We start from the raw sequence: 20,816 nt of genomic DNA, 5'->3' as shown, positions 1-20,816 counted from the left end.
CCAATCCGGCATGTTCGGATGCTCTGCCATTGAGCACTAGTTTCAGTTGACAAACATCATTCAGTATTACCAGAGCTGAATTTCGAAAGGGCGCAGTCTTAAAAATTTCAAAGGAGAAGTGCAATGAAGATAAAGTGTTGATTATAAATTAAACGCCAAAACCTTCGGACACGTTTTGGACGTTTTGGAACTTTTTGATCGAAGCCGTACCTTCTGCCTCCTTTCTCAAAGGTTTTTTTGTTTAATAATTATTGCGCTCCTTAACGCTCCTCTCAACAACTTTTTTTCAGGATCATTCGACTGCGTTTCCAGAGCATGTGTAAAGAAAATCATCGTCACAAACTTGTGAAACAAAGTTTCCATCACTGGCGAATCCGCTTGATGAACAGGAGAGCGGATCGAAGTTTCAATGACGGACTTCAGAGGTGACTTTTTTGCACGATTCAGTGAGATTCTTTGTGGAATTTGAGTTGCAGACATTTAACCGATTGAAATGCTTGTTCATTTTGCAGGAAGATCTTTAAGTTGTGGTTTCTACGATACAAGCGAAACGTCATTCATCGTCATCTCTGCAAAGCCTTGGCTAGAAAGGTAAAGCGGAAATTAAGAAAAAAAGTTCAGTCTTTTTCAGCAGCGGTCACCAAGTCTGTCTTTGGAAAAAAAGGGCATTTAAGACGATTTCTGTTGAAGTAACCTCTTTTTCTGGGTCTGTATCCTTGTTTTTCCACTTAATGTGCGGCCTTAAAGCTTCGTGGTTCATTGGCACATTCGTGTCATTTAAAATAGTTGAAGTAGAAGAGCAATATGCGATATACTTTGCAGAGTATAGTTGGCTCCCAATCTCTTTCAGTGACGTGTACACTTTTATAAGTCACCTCTTTTACATGAAAATCTCAATGTTATTTTTTTTTTCAGGGAAAAAAGCGTCGCTTTTTTCACAGATGGTCAACCTACACAAAACTACAAACCGAAAAAAGAGAGGCATTTGTTGGGACACTGGAGCACATGCTCACCAGAACCGTGTTTAATAACTGGAAACAGCACGTAAAAGGAAAACAGTTACTTAGGTTAGTTTCACCTAAAAGTATTTCTGTTTGTGTTCAGTGGTAGTCTCCAGGAAACTCCCCTTAAGTCCCGTAAGTCTGGGTAGGGTCTTCCCTCTCGAAACATCAAGCCGTAGTTGCCATTTTTGCCGGGAAGAATGGGAGAATCTTTTTCCTCACTTTACGTACTTTCGTAAGTGTAGTGTTATTTACTGATAGGTCAGCCAATAAATCAGCATTTGGAAGTCCGTTGAATATTTAGCTTTATTATTTTTCTTGTTCCTAATATCATTTTGCTTTGCGCAAAGTGTAGATTTCATGTTTATCGTTCACGTGTGAGGATACTGATGTCGTCATGGTTACGAACATGTCAGCTAATAATATCAGTGCATCCTGTTTACGAGCTAAGTCGTGCGACCGTTGTTGTCATTAATTAAATTATATTTTTGAAATATCAGTAAAAGAATAACTTCGAGATACGAAGAGAGTGAAACTACCGTCGACTTTTTCTTCAGCTCTAGACTCGAGCTGATAATCATATCTCTGAGAGATATATTTTGTACCATCAGCATATGAAGATAAAATTCGTATCCCCGCGTGATCATGTAATATCCCTATCACTGTGCCTCTGAAAATTTGAGCCCGAGATACCAGATTATCTTTGCTTTACTAAATGCGGAAATGAAGTAGATTGCACGAGCTGATTGGCGCACCCACTAATAGAGTGTTTTCACCTGACTTCAAGGCGGCCATCTTGGTGTCCCTAAATAATGGAACGGCGGCCATTTTGTTGTACCCAACTAATCCTCTGGGAATTGGGGTCTGTTGTCATGCAAGCGTTTTCTTTTGTTTCTGTGGAAAAACAAGGTTACTGATCACGTGAGAGGAAACCCTCTATGCGTCAATTTTTATAGCTCATATTTGGCGAAACATCAAAACCAGGTGAAGGCTTAATATTGCAGAGATTGATTTCGCTTTTTTTCTAGGCACAAAGAATCGCAGTTGACACAAAGGATGAATCAACATACCACACGAAAAATGATGGATCGATGGATGTTTGCGATGAAGATTGTTAGTTTCAGAAAGAGAGCGAAGAGAAACTGGTCTTCTCGCTGTACAAGGTGAGATATCAATCTGGATAATTGCTATGCAATTACATCGGATTCCAGAAACGCAGACTTGAGCTTTTTTTTTTTTTTTAGAGCGCTGCCAGCAAACAGCCCGCAGTCATCTGTACAAATTGCTTACTTTGCGGCTCAGGCTTATACTAGTGACTTTTACGCCATCCACGCTGCTATTGATTAAAATTTGACTGTCGTCTGTGCGCATTCTATTTTCGTTCTTTTAAAAGTGGAAATTAGGGAGTCTTTTTTTTTTAAGGTTTTCCTTCCTTTCAGCTCAAAAGATACTGTTATCTTACATACTGCGAACGTGAGCTGAGAGCATTGTGGCTCGAAACAAACGTGTCATCGGTCATGACGTTCAACGTCAACTAAAGTTTAGTGTCAGTCACTGTGAATGTCTCCTCTTCACTGATTTTCAAATCTGCAATGGACGTTAAAATTCTCGGGACCTTTCGCGACAATCTATGTCTCTCTCCACCCCACTTTCCTCCCCCACAAACAATTTTGAATTTTCTGCGCTGTACACCCCGTTTTTGTGTACTGCCCCAAGGATTTTGGTCCCGATTGTAGACTAAGCCCGCACTGCCGGGGATCCCAGAGTGGGAAAAATGGCTTTGAACGCGATTTCTTTGCAATAATCATAACTGACTGAGGTATCAATTCGGAAATCAACATTTTTGGAATCATAGATAAAAGATAGGATTATAACTTCAGCTCCCCTTTAAAATGCTTGTTTTCTTTTTATAGAAAAGCCTGCGAAGCGTGGAAGGTTCTACTAAAGAGGAAATACCTGGTACAAAGATTGATTGATAACCGGAGCATCTGGGAACAGTTAATGTTGAGAAGTACGTTCTGAAAGCTAATGATCCTTGCGACCTCGACCTCGCTTATACGTTCAGAATCGAGTGGTATTTTTAAATAACACTTTCTTGAATGCTTGCATTTCTTTGTTCATCTTAGGAATGTTCAAGAAATGGAGACAGCAGAAACGAAAGGTGGACACAGAAAACGAAAGGGCTATCAGAGCCCACGTTATTCTGATGCGTAATTGTAAAGCTCGAGTTCTACAAGCCTGGAGAGTTGTGAACCAGGAACAACAGATCATTTCGCCCATGGTTGCGAGAAGAGAACGGAAAGAAATGACCAGGTAGGAGTCCTTTTAGTCTGTTCCAGACGCTTTAATTTTGGGAAGGAATAATAGCATACATGAGATTATTTACATGGGAGCTCTCCCAGTTGGTTTGATCGCCCGGTTGGTAGAGAAGGGCAGTGCAATCGCAAAGTCATTTGTTTGAGCCCCGTTCAAGAGTGAATTTTTTCAGGCTTTCACCGCAACTGCTTAAAGGTCCGAGGAAACGGCTTTAACGTTCGCTTCAACATCGTTCGACTTTGTTGAACGGCAATGTTGAATGAGTTTAAAAGCGTTTAAATTTTGCTTCAACAACTACTCAACAATTTTTGTTGTTATCGCGAATGTTGAATGAAGTTGAAGCCCTTCCCCTCCCCCCTTCCCCCCCTCCCCCCCTCTCTTTCAACATCGTTAGGTATGCACATGCGCACTAATCGGTCAGTTAATGACGTATCCCATGTCCGTATCCATAGTAACAACCGCGGCTACAGCCTGGGACTGAATACCAAGCCTCTCGTAAAGTTTTGTTGAATCAAATGTTGATGATGTGTTGAGACCGGTTGCCCACTCCAGCAGTCAACATCGTTCAACAAAATCGTGTTGATCAGAAACTTGTTGAATCGAAGCTTAATCGATGTTGACCGGCTTAAACCGTTTGCCCACCCCAGCAGTCAAAATTGTTCGACATCGTTCAACAAAAGGGTGTTGCAATGTTCGTTTTTATTTAAATTTTCTCATCGATTTCTTATCATTCATTTTACCCGTCGAAGACTGCAGTTCGGGCAGTCGAAAGCTCGTAGTTTTTTAATTATTGCGTGAAAGTTTTTTTTCTTTAATCGCAGGGTCTTTGACGCATGGAGATTACATGTCCATCGACAAAAGCACATTGTCGATCAAAAGACAAGAAATACGGAGAAAATCCTGGATAGATACTTCTTGTTTTGGAGGTAAATGTGAAACTTCGTCGGACGAGCTTACCATAATTTCTTTGTTTCCTCTTGCTTGCACGCATGCGTGAGTGTGCGCGCGCGTTTGGTGGCTTGTTCGTATAGGCTTGTCTGTGTTACTCAGGAAGCACTCACCTCTCACCGTCGTAAACTGTGTTAAAATCTTCTTTGTGACGCCATTAGTGAGCCGAGATTGTATTACTTGGGTCTCTAGCTCTTGTCCGGTTTTTTTGCCTGAGTAAGCTCTATCATTTTGGCTTTTGACAGACCCGCCAATATTAGCTACTTGCGGGCCCGTGCATTCGTGAAAATAGCTAATTCCAAGTAATAAAGATTGTTGTTGTTGTTGTTTTTCCTCCTCAGCCAAAGCCAACCCGCAGTTAGTTCTTGCCAGGGGAAATTCCTAATATTGCTAACTTCGGATATTCCCCTTTTATTAACCGCGCTTAATGGTTTGTTTTTTCGATCGTTCTTTCATTTGCAAATACGTGTGCGTTCGATAGCTCAATTTGTTGGGCTCAACATCAAATTGACCTTCTCCCAACTGTGTGGCTTCATAGCTGAGTTGGTCAGTGGAGCATTGCACCGGCATCGCAGACGTCTTGAGTTCAAATCCCGTTGTAGCCGCTTGGATTTTTCAGGTGTCTATTTAAGCAATGGAGGACGTTTTCCGTGTTTCCATAGCCTCATCTAAACACTCGGGGGAATTGGGAGAATTCGAGACAGTTTTGCAAACCCGAGACGCATTCATTCAATGTACATGAACATTTATTTCAAACAATTTATCAACGTCTTTAATGTTCGCTACAGGGAGCGAGCTTATTTAAGCGTAAAAGAACGAGAAGTTCAAGAAACAATGCAGGAAAAGAAATTGTCAAGAGCATTCACAGCCTGGAAAGGTGAAATCGAAAAATCTGAAAACTACTTTATATATTACGTGTTAATTACTTGTATTTAAAACTATATCAACAACGACAATTTATTTGTACTCTCTTTTGCCTTAATTACAACGTTATTGATTAACGTAAGTTAAAAACCATCCAGCCAACTTGCCAAAAAAGGGCAGTCACACGCGAGTCACACGCGAGCCACTGAGGGCTCACACGGGCAGAGGATATCGTGATGCCTATGGCATAAGACGACTGACAAGAGTTGCCACTCCTCCCTGGACGGGATGCCAGTCCATCCTAAGGTTACCACCAGAAGTATGCTGTCTGTACCGATTTATACTCCTGGGCGGAGAGAGAGTGTAAGGCAAACCAGCTTCAAATATGCTTTTTTTTTGGCATGGCTGCGTTCAGTAGACTGTCCCAGTCACTTTTTGAGTAAGGGAAACATCACTTGATATTTGTTTGGTTTGTAAGGATCCAATGCATTAATTTTCCATCATTTTCAATTTTGACAGCCTATATGAAGGACCAGCGGCATAACAGACTAAAAGTGCGCGCGCGCAAATTTCAAGTGATGGAGAAGTATTACAGTGCATGGAAGCACAAAGTCCAAATCAGGGCGGAGGAGAAAGTAGAGGAGACTGGAAAGGAGGTAAATACCAGCGGTGTGGTTAATGCATCTTCATGTAAACGCCCCTTCGAGTTCAGGCAAATTTTTCGCATCATACCTTAACGCGCTCTCTCTGGGAGAATTTCGTGTAGGTTTTGAAGAGAAATTATGAATTTTCGGGTAGTAACGAGGGCATGATAGCAGAAAATGTTGTGCGTCTCACTTTCAATCTTTTGGCCTTCCGACTTCCAGTTTTGGAGCTTCACTGCGATGTGATATTAGAGTCGTGAGAACTAGGCTATTCGCTATTTTCACTTTCCCCATAATACACTTTGTTTGCCCCCAAAATTTTGCATAAACCATTGTTTTCAAATGCTCTTGGGAATATGCAGTGTCCCAAGACCATTCGAAAACAATGGTTTATGCAAAATTTGGGGGGCAAACAAAATGTATTATGGGGAATGTAAAAGTAGCGATTTACCTTAAATAAAAATCCGCGCGTAGGGACCTGCACACTTTAATTTGGCATAAAGTCGTAATTGGTTTGAACCCAGAGTCATATCATAATTTAGTTGATGTAGGTGAGTTAAGTCCTGAGAAGGACTCTTCAGCGTGAGGATGATATTGACGACAGACCTGCTTCAAAGTCGTATCCAGACATTTTTGATCGTTTGTTTCCAAGGGCCTTGGCCGTGATGACTACTACGTTTTCGAAAGACGTGTTTTTAGTAAAGTTTATTCTAATCAGCCTGATTCTTTATGTTATTCCTTTGACAGGCGCGAAATGCACTTTTAATCAGGTGGTCTTTCAAATTTTGGCGGAAGTCGGCGGGGCAACAGAAAGTGCTTCGTCTCCGACAACAAGAAATGGCTGACCAGCTCTGCAGAACGATGGTTATGAAAGAGGCCTGGATGGAGTGGGTCAGGCGTTTTCGCGCGGAGGAGTTAGCAAGGTAAACACACTTTGCATAGAAAGAATTACAGACAATTTTGGCTCCGTGAAAAGATTAACTTTTCCTGGCCAGTGTAATTTACAGCTCTTTCTCTGGGAGTTTCACGCTATTGGTTCTGGAAAGGGAGTGTTTTAGTTATTCCGCTGACGTCACTAAAACCTCGGCCAATTGGAGGCAAGAGACGAAGTGTGACCTGGTCACGTTGGATTTTCCCGCGCTTACTGCCGGCAGCATGTATTTGGTTTCTGTGTTGTGATTGGCTCAATTATTCATCTTCATCTGCTGTGATTGTACAAAGTATTCAATACTAACTTCTAGCTCTACAAAACTCATTTTAATTATCCACTTTTAGTTTTGTCTCTTTTAAGATATTATTTGAGAAAGTTCGTCTCATTTTGTTTCGTTTCTTTCACTCAAAATTAAGAAACCACGCCCACGCAAGGAAACTAGACTTTCTCAGGAAGATATTCCAATCCTGGCTGGGCTTTACCAAAGAGGTTCTTCAGCAAGAAATGCAGCAGTTTACTACAACTCTGTCTGGCCTGGACTCTTCATTTGGTTCGTTTGCTGCTTCACCGTTCCGCAATAACCTCAGCTCTACTTTCGGGTCCACCTTCGGGTCGACTGTCGGTTCGACCCTAGGCACCGATGCGCTGGCCTCCTCTGGTTATGGAGCGTCAGGCAGGAGAGGGTCAGGCAGTGTTTTCACGTTAGGCCTGGCGCACAAGGAAAGAGACGACGATGTAAGTTGATGGAGTTTCGTCAACAAGACTGTTTACATGGGAGGAGAACCGGATATGAAGGGGGCAGATCAATCAGCGCTACATAAATTTTGCTGTCTCTTGTTTTTAGTGATACAAAGCCCCTACCACTCGTAAGATCTGAGGCCCCGTCCACACTAATGTGTTTCGGTTTCGGTGTCATCGAAAACGCATCGATCGGTCCTCGTCCACACTACCGTTTTCGCAGCGTTTTCAACTATCCACACTAAAACGCTCGAAAGAAATGCGGTTGCGATATTTTCGGCAATTCCCGCCAGTGCGAGTTTGAAAACTGTAAACAACTTCGCTTTGGCTCTCTTGTTTTGTTCCAAAACCTTCTCGACCTTCGATGTGGTGTTCCTGCTCCAGCACTATAAATGGGAAGATCTTGAAAACAAATCATTTTCTTTTTGTACTAAAAACCACTATAAGGCTGAATAGAGTAACGTTAAGCTCCGAACAAGATACCAAATATTTGCTAGTAACATTGGGTACAGCATGTTTTCAAAGCCTGAGTACAACTCACGTGGCAAGGATGGCATCATCGTTTTCCTTTCGATGCGTTTTCGACTGTCCACACTAAAACGATATGTATGATGCATTTTCACTTCTATCCACTTTCGAGAGCGTTTTGTAATTGTTGCGGTTTCGATGAATACGCTCAGCGTTTTAGTGTGGATAGAAGTCCTGAACGCATCAAAATATATGCGTTTTCAAACGAAAACGCATTAGTGTGGACAGGGCCTTATGTCCATATAATCTACATTAGTAGGAAACGTATACAACGGGCAAAGAACAACAAATATGGCGGTCTACCATTTTGCTGTTAAAACCGGCTACTTTCTTTCAGTTTCATTGGTTTGTTGTCCCTGTTTCTTTTATTTGTATCATTCTTTTCAACTAACACGAGGCTTTAAGCCTTGACTAACACCCTTATGTAAGGCTTGTTACTTAACTGTACGTCGTCAAGAGCCCAATACCGGGAGCCTCCATCTTCCATATGAACCCTCTGAGTGAACCCTGTCCCGTATCTTTTTATTTTTAGAAGCACCTCCCAGGGTGGGGGGAGGGGGGCTTTTAGTGGGTGTTTTCACAATAGCCAATCGTAAGAGACCTTTAATCAGCCATTTGTTACGCTACATACGTATGTGACGTATGTGAACCACTTTACGTAAGTTCGCAGTCACACACGTCAAAATATACTAGTAATAGTTTTCACTAAATCTGCCCCAGCCTAAGATAATACGGATGGCAGTGGAGGCGTTTTTCATTTAATATGTGCTGCACATTATGATATCTTCAAATTATTTTACATTTAATTAGGTAGGTAAATGAAAGTGAAAGATGCAAGGAAAGGATAGGCAACAACAAACAGCATTTATTTTTAATTTCCATTAACGTTTATTTGATACGCTATCAATGGAAAACAATCTACGTAATTTTGGAAATGCCTTGAAAATATGATAGTAAAACAGGAACAGGAACATTCAGTCACTAGAAGGCAACATTTCGCCGTCATCTTTTTCATCCAAGTGGTTCTTTTCACGGTACCTTGAAATACCATAAAATAAGAACAAATCTCGCTTATTATATTCGGATCGCTGATGATGATGATGATGATTATTATTATTATTATTATTATCTGTGAATAACCGTTGTAAACATGATCGAAGATTGTTTGAAAATGATGATACTGAGACTATGCTTTTGTTTTCTGAGTTTGCGTCTGGCAGTTTTTGGTCGAGTCTGTCGCCCCTGTTCATTCTGATGTCATTTGTTGTCTGACAAATCGTCGCCACTGTTAATGATTTGTGCCTGAAAACTCTATTTCTGACCCCGGCAATTTGATTTTCTATCAGTTACTGTAATCTTTGATTTTCAAAATAAATTACTCACCTTCAATCGCTATGCTGAACCTGCGAAAGATGTGACTTTCTGCCTCGTGACTCAAATTACCCAGAACACCTCGCGAACTCGGTGAACAATACCGATACCACCTTGCGTGCCCTGTTAAGCAATACCGATATCACCTAACGCGCTCGGTTGAGCAAATCAGCCAAAACCCTGTGGGGGCAATTAGTTCTAAAAATAAAAATCCACGGGGTAATGGACTCCTGACCGCGTTCCTTCTGTAATGAAGAATTTTTGTCTACTTTCAGACTGCTTCCCTGCCAGGAAGAATCGATCAGATAGACCAGCTGCTCAGACCAGGCAGTCCAGCCACCCGAGTCATCTCCCCCATATCAATCTTAAGAGACTCTCGCCCTGTCTTTCCTTTGGCATTTAATTCAAACCAAAGCAGTCCCTCCCCAACCCCTAGTCCGGAGCAACACCTCCCGTCTACCCCTCCTATGAGGGATCATGACTTCTCTCCAGTCAAATCGGAAGATGATACTGGTATTCATTCAGGAAGTAGTGAATCTGACCATGAGCATGAGGTAAGGGGGCAGGGGTAGTGGGATGCAGTAAAAGTGGGGTTGGGGTGGGTGGGTCAGTAATTGAAATAGCAAGTATCTTTTTGAGAAGTTGAGTCTGTACACAATACTGTCTGCAATTTTCGCCTGCGTTTTCCGTGGCCGTTGCTTAAATTTAGTTCTCCTCACAAGTCCTGATGTAAAACTATGCATAACAGAAAGGAGAAGATGCATGTTAATATTGAGCTTAGAGTGGTCAAGGCCTCAACACGAACATTCAACAAAAGTTTAATCTTGATTTGTTTTCTTAGGATGACCGTATGAGCACTGCTTCTTGTACTTCGTTTACGGGTCGCAGTACTCAAAGCGATGTACGAGACCGTGAATTAATGGCTACAGAAACCATACTTCACTGGCGAAACCTGCCTCTTAGTCTGACGTTTAGGACATGGCTGAAGTTCACACGACAGAGAAAACTGCAGAGAGAATTGCTGAATTATCTGACGAATAACAAAATCAACGAACTTATGGTGAAGACGCTGACAACTTGGAGGAGAGAGCTTCACACCAAGGTCACCGCTAGACAGCACTGGGTTAGAAACTTTGTAATTTTTTTTCTTTCACTCGGGCTCTATTTCCTGAAGGCATATTTTTTTTGGCTAAGAGATTGCCTACAGTTGTAGGACCCGAAAGGAAATTGCATCCAGTGCTTTAGGGCTTGATTTCTTTATTAAGCTTTGTTATTGGCCGGATCGTCTCGTGCGGCTGAAGTAGTCAGAGGCAAGACCAATGGCCACATCTTTTCACGCGCTAAAACCCGACCGCGTGTGTTTGTTTTGAATTCTGATTGGTTAATTTCTTGGTCTGTGTCTGTTGTGATTGGCCGCTGAATTTTTTTCCCGCGCCTAGCGCCTGCGGCATCGATTTGCTTTGCGTTGTGATTGATATAATTGTTTGTCTGCGTCCACTGCGATTGGCCAAAATAATCAACTGACAGCCTTCAATTTTATTGGTAGCTTGACACCGCCCGTCGGAAGTATTTGAAGGCATGGCACGAGTACGCAGAAGTGAAGCGCATCCAGGAGGAGAGAAAAATGGAGGCTGATGATCATCGCAGGCTCGTGCGGCTAAGAGGAGGCTTTCAGAAGTGGAAGAAACGGGTTAGTTTGTTTGTATTTCTCTGAAGACTTACCTGGTAAAACGTGTTCTAATTTGGTTTTGTTTATACATCTAGTGTACCTCTAAGAAGAAGCTGCAAGATCTCATTGGACAGTGGCAGAAGAAAGCCGTTGGTATGAAAAATAAAGGGGGGAATTTTAATGGCGATTTCATTTCATTTCATCATCATCATCACTTGCACTGAATTGATTTCTATATTTTATCGTTTGTGTCATATTATCGCCACACATTACCAAACTACACTGAATTGGCTCTCATTCTTCTTTTCTCGGTGTCTTCGATAATAGTACCCGTCTTGTTACCCCACTCTATAGAACTGAGACATATGGTGGACGCGCTTTTTCATCATGTGCACCGAGGCTATGGAATCAACTTCCACCCGCCTTAAGGAGTAATATGACCATTGACGTTTTTAAGAAACAACTTAAGACATTTCTTTTTGATTAATTAATTTATTCTTTTGTTATTTTATTATATATATATATTTTATACATGTTTTATAGTTTTGTAGGTTATAATTTTTATGTTTTTTTTTTTTGTAAGGGCATTGAGATTTTGGAATGCACTAGAAATAAATTATTATTATTATATTATTATTATTACAAAGAAGACGTAACGTAGGTTCATACACGAATCTTTTCGTCGCAAAGCTTACGCTCGGACGACGACGACATCTTCGAGAACGTTGTCTAAAAATATTCTTTTCCGTTATTGTAATAAATTTGAGATTATTCCAAGTCGTTCGGTATGGAAAGCGTCTCTAAAACTTCCTTGGAAAACAATTGATGAGAACGGTGTGGATCGTTAGAGAGAAAATTGAAATTGTATGCTCCGTTACTCACGTCGTCCGCCACAGCTTCAAATTTGATCATTTCACGTCGTTAGGGAGTTTAAGAAACCACGATGGCTACGGCTTTAAACCATTATTTTGACCTATCCTAAGTGTTTCACGATGTTTCCATCTTGTTAATGTTGTACAATATGGGCGAAGTGTCCTATAACCAGATTGGTACGTACGGATTTGAAGCAAAGAGAGAGAAGGAAAGATTCACTGTTATTTGTCCACGTTGTCGTCAAAACCTGAAAATTAGTCATTTTACGTTGTTGCTTTGACGATTACGGGACAGAAATGTGAAAAAATGCGTGCCGCACGTGCAGCACGACCTTTTCTTTTGCTCTTTTAACCAATAATATTACTGTTTTTTGGCATTGTCGCTTCCGTAGCCGTCGTCGTTTCTTAAGAGGGAGCTTACGATCTACGACGGCGACGTCGACGAAAACGTCACCTCAGAATATAACTTTGCTCTAGTATAAGCCTTTCGCGATTATTCCATCTCGTTCAAATCGTAAGATGTAGGCGAAGTGTGTTAAAAGTAAATTGGTAAGAGCGGTTTCTGACTGAAAATAGAGATTGGGAGATTCTCTGTTACATGCTCACGTTGTCGTCAAAACCTAAAATTTCGTCATTTCACGTAGTCGTCATGCAGAGAATTGCAAAAATATGAGCTAAAATCCGTGCCACACGTGCAGCACGATTATTTCTGCTCTTCTAACCAATGATATCATTGTTTTTTGCGTTTTCGTCGACGTCGTCGCCGTAGATCTTAAGCTCCCTAAACTCCTTTGCGCAACGCCTCTTCCGCCTTCCACCCCATTCCGCAAATCGCCATCCTTTTTTTTCTAATTCTTGTGTTACTTTTGTTGGTAAATAAACCAGGCCGTTCTAAGTTTTTTATAACATGGAGGTGGAGGAATGAAGTCTTCGCAAACCAGGTTAGACGACTTGACGTTGCATTCGTATTCTTCGTTTACAGTGACAGAACGGGACAAGGGATCCACCCACGTGATTCAAACGAAGCAAAACGACAGAAGTTTGCGCAAAGCTTTCATTTACTGGGCTCAGATGACGAGAAAGAGCCAGGAAGCCAAGCGATTTTACACGGAAAGACTTGTACCCAAGTAAGTTCTCGCTTCCGTTTACAGTTATTTTGTCATGGAAGGATTTTTCGTTTTCTCTCCTAAAATATTGTCTTTCCATAGAGTTAAACGCCTCACCTTTTTTCGCCTTTCTCTTCGGGGATGTGGTTTTAATTTATCCCGCAAATTACATAATTTTTTTCAAAGCCAGCCGTCATTTGACCCACGGTCGAGCTAGTGAGATTTATTGGTTTATTGGTAAAATGACCACACAAACACCTCGGCTTTTATATATTCCAAAAACGTCTTAATTTTCAAAACATTTTAGGGCATCATTAACAAGAAAAGACCCGTAACCTGTAGCTACCTCAGTCGTAGGCCGATTGACTGCTTCTCCAAACAGTAAATACATAGAACAACGAAAATTTGGAGGAAAGAACCGCTAAATATGTTTGACATTTTTTGAAACTAGGTGGACTTAAATTGGTAGTGCTTTTTTTGAGAAAATGCCTTTTTCAGACCTTTTTACTCAAATGTTGACGTCATTTTCTGTTTTTTACTTAGGTGTTTTTCCGCATGGCATGTTCTGGCCTCCACAAGAGTCACCAGCAGGCGAAAAGTAGTGCTGTTTAGCGAGAGGAGACTCCTGACAATGGTAATAAAAGCGACGAAATTGTCTGTATGATTGGAACGAACGGAAGCCTGAGAAAAACTTGGTGTGATTTTCAATTATTGAAGTCTGTGAAACCAAAACTGTAGTAAATTATTTGGACCAATCACATCAGGTGCTGAGAATCAAACGAGCCAATCGTAATGCAGAGGAAATAAATGCGGTCGGCGTCAATAGCGGGAAAACACGTGCTTAGCCCTGATTGGCTGAGAATTTGGCACGAGAGTCACTAGCGAAATCAGTAGGGAGTTTACAAACGACAATAGGGAGTTTAAGATCTACGACGACGACGTCGACGAAAACGCCACAAAACAATGATGTCATTGGTTAAAAGAGCATAAATAATCGTGCAGCACGGATTTTAGCTCATATTTTTGCGGTTCTCTGCGTGAAATGACGTCTCGACGTAAAATGACGAAATTTTAGGTTTTGACGACAACGTGAGCATGCAACAGAGAATCTTTCATTCTCTTTTTTTCAATCTGAAACCGCTCGTACCAATTTATTTTTAGGATACTTCGCCCACATTGTACGACGTGAACGAGATGGAATAATCGCGAAAGACTTTTACTAGAGCAAAGTTCTATTTTGAGGTGACGTTTTCGTCGACGTCGCCGTCGTAGATCTTAAGAGGGAGCTTTAGCAACGAAAACGGCGACGGCAACGAGAACGTCACAAATTTGCATATTTAGTGGGCAAAAACAATAGCTTCACACGCCCTGCACGTGCGTTTTTCATTTTTGTCCATTTCTTTGCCCTCGTCAGCAAAGCAACAACGTGAAATTGCCAAGTTTGAAGTGTTATGGAGAACGTCAGCACCTGGAGATAAATTTTTATTTTTCTCCCCTAAATTAAGCGCCGCTCGTAACGGTTTCTTTCCTGAGGGACTGAAACATCTTTGTCATATTAAAAGGCTTGGAATATTCGCGAAGTGATCGCAATAACGTGAATTTATGTTTTTACATGACGTTCTCGTTGCCGTTCCCGTCGTCGTTGCTAAAGCTCCCTAAGGTCCCTACTGGCGATGGCAACGACAACGCCACAAAACAATGATTTCATTGGTTAAAAGAGAAATATAATCTTGCCGCACGTGCGGTACTCTTGATAACAAAATGGAGCTCAAGCAAAGACAACGGCGACAGCAACAAGAACGTTACAAATTTGCATATTTAGTGGTCAAAAACAATAGCTTTGCACGCCCTTCACGTGCCTTTTTCACTTTGGTCCAATTCTTTGCCGTCGTCAGCAAGATACTAGGGAGCTTAAGCAACGACAACGGCGACGGCAACGAGAGCGTCATCTCAAAATATAAATTTGCGTGATTTTAATCGCTTCGTGACTATTTCAACGTTTTTAAGATGACAAGGGTGTGGTAATTCCTCAAAGATGACACCAGTCGGAACGGCACTCCATTTTAGGAGAGAAAATGAAAATTTATCCTCAAGTGCTGACGTTCTTCGTAAAACCAAAAACTTGGCTATTTCACGTTGTTGTTTTGCTGACGACGGCAACGAAATGGACAAAAGTGAAAAACGCACGTGCAGGGCGTGCGAAGCTATTGTTTTTAACCACTAAATATGCAAATTCGTGACGTTCTCGTTGCCGTCGCCGTTGTCGTTGCTTAAGCTCCCTATTAGGGAGCTTACGAAACGAGGACGACGACGGCTACGAGGACTTCATTTAAAAATACGAGTTCGCGTTATTCATATCACTACGAAACTATTTCATGTCGTGTCGCGTTAAAAATGTGTAGTAACTATCGAGGAATTAAACTGGTATGAGTGGGTTGGAAGCGTACAGAGAGAACTGAAAATTCATCGTCATGTGCTAACGTCCTCCACAGAACCTTGAATTTGGTCATTTCACGTCGTCATTTAGGAGATGACGGCAAAGAAATGTACCACAATGTAAAACGCACGTGCAGAGCGTGCAGGGCCATTGTCTTTGCTCATTAAACCTATTGTTTTGTAGCGTCGTCGTTGCCGTCGGCGTCGTCGTTTCGTAAGCTCCCTAACAACTTGAAATAGCCAAATTTGAGGTTTTATCAAGGACGTCAGCACTTGAAGATAAATTTTCATTTTCTCCCCTAAATTCAGTGCCGTTCCGACGAGTGTTACTTATGAGGAACTTCCACACCCTTGTCGTATTAAACTTTCACGTTCACGTTGCCGTCGCCGTTGTCGTTGCTTAAGCTCCCTAAAGACGTGAAATCACCAAATTGAGGTTTTCACTACAACGTGAACATACAAATGGGGACCTTTCGTTACAGATTTGCACTCCGAAACGGCTCGACCCAATTTATTTTCAGGATAATTCGCCCACGTTGTTTGACTTGAACTCGATGAAATAATCGCGAAAGACTTTACGAGAGCAAAGTTATATTTTTAGGTGACGTTTTGGTCGACGTCGCGGTCAAAGTCCCTAGTGCATTTTCAAACCCATCGACTAAATTAAAAAGTGATTGTTTGTAACTTATGTTTCTGATTGTTCAATCATTTTTTTCTTTTTCCTCTGCTCTCATCAGGCCTTCAGAGAATGGCAGTCGCGTTTCCATGCTGTAAGCCTCGTGAGCGAGTTCATCGAGGTCAGTAAGGCTGTTTTTGTGCCTTTATTATAGATGAAGTACAGTGGATCTCCATTTTCTCGAATCACTGTTTTCGCACCACTTTTCTTACCGTCTGGCCTACATAGGTTTGTGTGAGTTAAAAGCAAGTGTTTCGAAACAATATCACCCTTTTCTTGTCCTTATCCATGAGGACTAAAAGATAACGATATGCTGAGGTCAATACAACAACAGTACTTTCTTCCAAGTTGGTTGAAACAAATTTAATTGAATCGCTATGGTTTGTGGCAACGTCTCCATAGCATAGGTGACTGTTTCACTGTTTCAGTGACTGCACAAACTTTAATTATCAAAAATGTGTTCTTTACCTGTCCAATGCAGATCAAAGAAACTGACAGACTGTCGGAAGTTCTCAGAGGTTGGCACTCATGGGCAAATGGTCAGTATTTTTTTTTCCTGTCACGTTAACGTTCTCTCTTTCCAGGTTTCGAATTTTCCTCGAAAGCCTGCAAACGTTGCCGAGACAAATTGCTCCCACAGTCCCTCGGAAAAGAACCTTGTTTCCGAAATTGCGTATCAAGGATGACGGATTGATTGACCTCTCAACATTTTGTCCCGGTTATATTGTTCACGGCAAGAAGTCCGTTAATTTTGAAGATGTGTTTGTTGACTGGCCGGGTGTACTCGGGGAAAAATTCCGAGTGGTCCCAACAGGAGTCGAACCCACATTGATTATCGGATTATTAGCTCGGGTATTCTCATATAGCCACCGAGCTATTGGATGCTCGTCGGAGTTATAGGCCGTTAAATCAGGCTCATTAATTCTGTTCTTCTGTTTTAGGTATGAACACTCGTAGAAAGCAATCTCGTCTTTTCCGTCGCTCCGTGGAGCTGAAAGTCATGCGAGAGATTTTCTTCGACTGGCTGGGCAGAGCACAACAGCTTCAGTTGGCGAAGAAAACGCACGGGACAAGTATCATGAGAAGGTAATTGAATTTGCGCTTCCGTTTTGCAAGGCCTTATCAGGGCTACAGTGTATTTTTACCGATGTCACTTAAAGAAACACAGTTATCCATGGTGTTGTGATTGGCCAAAACAGTGATTTACTGGAGGGACTAAATTGAAAACCACCTCTACAAGCACATATGAAAAAATTAAACTTTTTCCTCGTACCTGATTTCGCGCAGTGCTTTTTTTTTTTTTGCACCTCTCTATGACTAATGAAGCTTTTCGCCCAGATCTACTTTTAATTTGATCCATGGATTAAGCAAAGTTTCCAAGATAATTACACTATCCAAACCCTAGAGAGAGTTATGTTCTTATCCCCGCTTCATGGGTTTACAAAATCAAGTCGTGAGTCTTCATTTTGCGAGGAAACAAGCTAGCGAACTGCTCCTCTTGACGAAAAAGTTGTTCTTCACTATTATTTTTAACAATATATAATCGCACAGACTTTTGACGATAATCATGCACGGTTCTTTTGGGCAGTGTGTTCGTCTGCTGGAAGGACGTTGCTTTGGAAAGAGCTCGGAACAGGCTTGTAATGCAGAAATTCAGGAAAGATTTGGCCGCCAATTTGGTAAGTGATAAATTCGATGTAAGTGGTACCACATACAATATGAAGCTAAAAATAAATGTCTGATGTGTGATAAAGTAAGTAGGTGAATAAGTTTTCTGTATCTAACTTGAACAATGGCCATTCTCTAATTTAGCTTCATGGTACTTGTTAGGATAACATTGATCTGTATCAGATTTTACGAGGACCTACCTCTGCCTTGAATACAGCGCTTCTCAGTGTAAGCGGCTTCAGTCGTGAATCATAAATAAACTATGCGGGCACCATTTTCGCAGTTCCACTGACGAACCAACTAACTGATTCAAGGAAATCCTACTGATGTGCTTGAATTTCTATTTTTACCGCAGGTCGCTCGAAGTTTCCGATTCTGGCAACAGCTCCTTTCCCATTCCGAAGTATCTCGCGCTCACAGCCAGCAGCGCGACCAAAGTGTCTTACGGGAATGCTTCGAGGAGTGGCGAAACTACACTCTGGAAATCCGAGCTGACAAGTACTTCGTCATAGCCGTACAAAAGAAGGTATGCCGTGAAACACCGCTTAGCTTTCAACGTTTGGTTGTAAAATGTGAGTTCTTCCTGTTAGCAATTGTCTCCGGATGACATTTTTGCTTCCTCTTCAAAAAAATTAATTAGAGGAAGAAATAATTTAATTTGATCGTTTTAGCTGTCTTTTCATAATTATTATTGCTGGCATACATTTTATTGCCTTTTGGTTTCTTGAAAAAATTTGCTTTTTCAATTAACCTTAAACAAAATTAACCTTACTACCTCACATATATTTAAGTGAAAATCCGAATCCAATTTTTGTAAAACTTATTTTCCGAAATTGTTATCTATAAAACGTATTGACCGATACCTTTATCGATGTAAATTGTTCTTGGTTAAAATTGACTCAATGTTAATTAAATTTTAGACAGTGCATACTGCTTTTAACCCCTTTCAATTAAATTTAGTATGACAGTCTTCTCAGTCAGTCATCTTCTAGCAACTGAATTTCTATTTTCATTTACAGATGTTTCTATCCTGGTACGACGAGTACACAGCAAGGAAAACGGTAAGATCGTCAGTTGTTGTAGCGTTTATAATATTTATTATTATTATTTTTTTTTGCTTCAACTTCTGCTACAAGAAGAGAGTTTTTTTTTTCAACGCAAAGTAAACGATCACTTTAAAACATAGAAACGATGTTGCAGTAGGCATTTTTTCTCGCAACTTGTGTCCCACAAAACCGAATTGCGAGGCAAGGTGCACGAAAACTTGCTGTGATGTGCGCTGTAATGAGACTTTCGCGATTATACTATCTCTTCTAACTGGTTGGTTTTATAGATGATGAAATGAAGACGTAAGCGAAACAAACGGCTGACTGTTCTGTGTTCTCGTTCTACGGGTAAAGCGCTTCAACACTGAGGCTTTCGTTCGATAGGCCAACAATTTGGTTCTTTGTTACAAGTGCGCTTGGCTATAAAAGGAAAGGAAAGGAACTTTATTTAAGTCTCTAGTCTTTCTAGCGCTGGAGCACTAATTGGGGACACTGTAAATTGAAATTAACAATTAACACAAATCAAGTCAAATGTTGGTTTTTTGAGGAGAGGGGAAACCGGAGCACCCCGAGAAAACCACTCGGTGCAGAGTAGAGAACCAACAAACTCAACCCACAAATGACGCCGAGTCTGGGAATCGAACCCGGGCCACATTGGTGGGAGGCGAGTGCTCTCACCACTGCGCCATCCCTGCACCCCAAAATAAGATAGTTCACAGGCCGCACTGCTCTTTAATAGTCTTAACTAGAGATTCAGTTCAAACGAACCATAAGAAGAGAACCCCAACTGACAGTGGTTTTACCTGAATGGGACCAAACCAGTCACTGGTCAGTGCGGGATTTGGGATTTGAGGCCGGCACACTGAGGCACTCGCTTCTGCATCCAGTTGTAATGTTATACTTGAGATTAAAATTATCCTGTGTGAAGGCAATAAAGACAACCTTTCCATTTCACTTCAAGAGAGTTAGACCTCCTAAATGACATTGACTGACGTTTCGCCAACCTGAGCGGAAGTCATCTCAGAGTCAAGTGAAGTGACTTGTCTCTGAAGATGACTTCCTCTCAGGTTGTCCAAACGCAAGTCAGTGTCATCTCAAAACAGGCCTTCTGATGACTATACTCACCCGGACGATCATACTTTACGTAATTATGATAAGTACGTATTGTATTGTAACAATGCAGTGTGTGGGCTTAAAATTTTGTCATTTCACGGAGTTGTTTTGTTAAAATGCATGCTGCACGTGCAGCACGATTTTTTTTAAAGATTTGTTTTGTAGCGTTGTCGATAGTCTTTTGTATGCGTTAACACATCATCGACATGAAACGGCCCAAAGCTCACAATTGTCTCTTTTTCGTAGACGCGCCGCCTTATTCATACTTGGAAAACCAAAACAGAAGGTGAATGTAAAAGTTTAGTAACCTTATCGTATAACTTAAACAAGCAAGTCGACCTGCGTGTTTAAATTTGAGCTCGCTGAGTCTGAAGTTCTGTTTTTGGTATAATTTTAGAAGCAAAGGTTTTAAATACAAGGGCAATGCGTATTGCGAATGACACCGAAAAGAAACTCTTACGGCGCATGTTCACTCGATGGGTACAAGAGGCTCACAAAGTACAGAAAGCCATGAACCACATTCACGCCAAGATCATGACCAGGTAAAATGTGACTAGGATTCTTGCAGTTAAATGAACTTCATTGCTCTCACGCGTTTTTTCTTCAGAGAGAGTGTAGAATGATAGCTAAGTGATAGAGAACAGCGTTGAGATCTTTCTGCCGGTTTCCCGGCCCAGACTACAAAGACGTCATTATTTGTGATGATAAGCTGGCGCCTGAAACATTCCTGTAACTTACGACCGAAAGAAATCAAACCAATCTAGGTCACTCCTTTTTTGCCCTTGTTCTCGAGATGAGGTGCGAAACTTTTTAAAAGAAGTGGTGTCTATTCCATCCTATTTCATCATCTGATTCCGTCCTTCTCGTCCGAGACAACAACAAACACCAA

The 20,816-nt window shown here is 41.3% G+C and overlaps 1 protein-coding gene across 2 annotated transcripts in view; it reads left to right on the top strand.

Annotated features, from left to right (window-relative positions):
- The window catches only part of LOC137997960 (uncharacterized), a 48,253-nt gene that overhangs the window by 15,897 nt on the left and 11,540 nt on the right, over positions 1-20,816 (top strand). For both annotated transcript variants that reach the window (XM_068844304.1, XM_068844303.1), the window contains exons 14-38: positions 291-425; positions 513-591; positions 916-1,067; positions 2,030-2,164; positions 2,915-3,012; positions 3,128-3,314; positions 4,139-4,243; positions 5,054-5,142; positions 5,649-5,785; positions 6,521-6,696; positions 7,121-7,439; positions 9,617-9,895; positions 10,183-10,464; positions 10,888-11,031; positions 11,106-11,163; positions 12,865-13,009; positions 13,532-13,622; positions 16,162-16,221; positions 16,582-16,639; positions 17,042-17,186; positions 17,689-17,779; positions 18,124-18,294; positions 18,788-18,829; positions 20,174-20,213; positions 20,325-20,469. In XM_068844304.1, the coding sequence (XP_068700405.1) occupies positions 291-425; positions 513-591; positions 916-1,067; positions 2,030-2,164; positions 2,915-3,012; positions 3,128-3,314; positions 4,139-4,243; positions 5,054-5,142; positions 5,649-5,785; positions 6,521-6,696; positions 7,121-7,439; positions 9,617-9,895; positions 10,183-10,464; positions 10,888-11,031; positions 11,106-11,163; positions 12,865-13,009; positions 13,532-13,622; positions 16,162-16,221; positions 16,582-16,639; positions 17,042-17,186; positions 17,689-17,779; positions 18,124-18,294; positions 18,788-18,829; positions 20,174-20,213; positions 20,325-20,469 (3,363 nt within the window). The remainder of the gene's footprint in view (positions 1-290; positions 426-512; positions 592-915; positions 1,068-2,029; positions 2,165-2,914; positions 3,013-3,127; positions 3,315-4,138; positions 4,244-5,053; positions 5,143-5,648; positions 5,786-6,520; positions 6,697-7,120; positions 7,440-9,616; positions 9,896-10,182; positions 10,465-10,887; positions 11,032-11,105; positions 11,164-12,864; positions 13,010-13,531; positions 13,623-16,161; positions 16,222-16,581; positions 16,640-17,041; positions 17,187-17,688; positions 17,780-18,123; positions 18,295-18,787; positions 18,830-20,173; positions 20,214-20,324; positions 20,470-20,816) is intronic.

Source organism: Montipora foliosa, chromosome 3 (assembly GCF_036669935.1).
Source record: "Montipora foliosa isolate CH-2021 chromosome 3, ASM3666993v2, whole genome shotgun sequence".
NCBI lineage: Eukaryota > Metazoa > Cnidaria > Anthozoa > Scleractinia > Acroporidae > Montipora > Montipora foliosa.
This window is presented reverse-complemented; position numbering and strand designations above follow the sequence as displayed.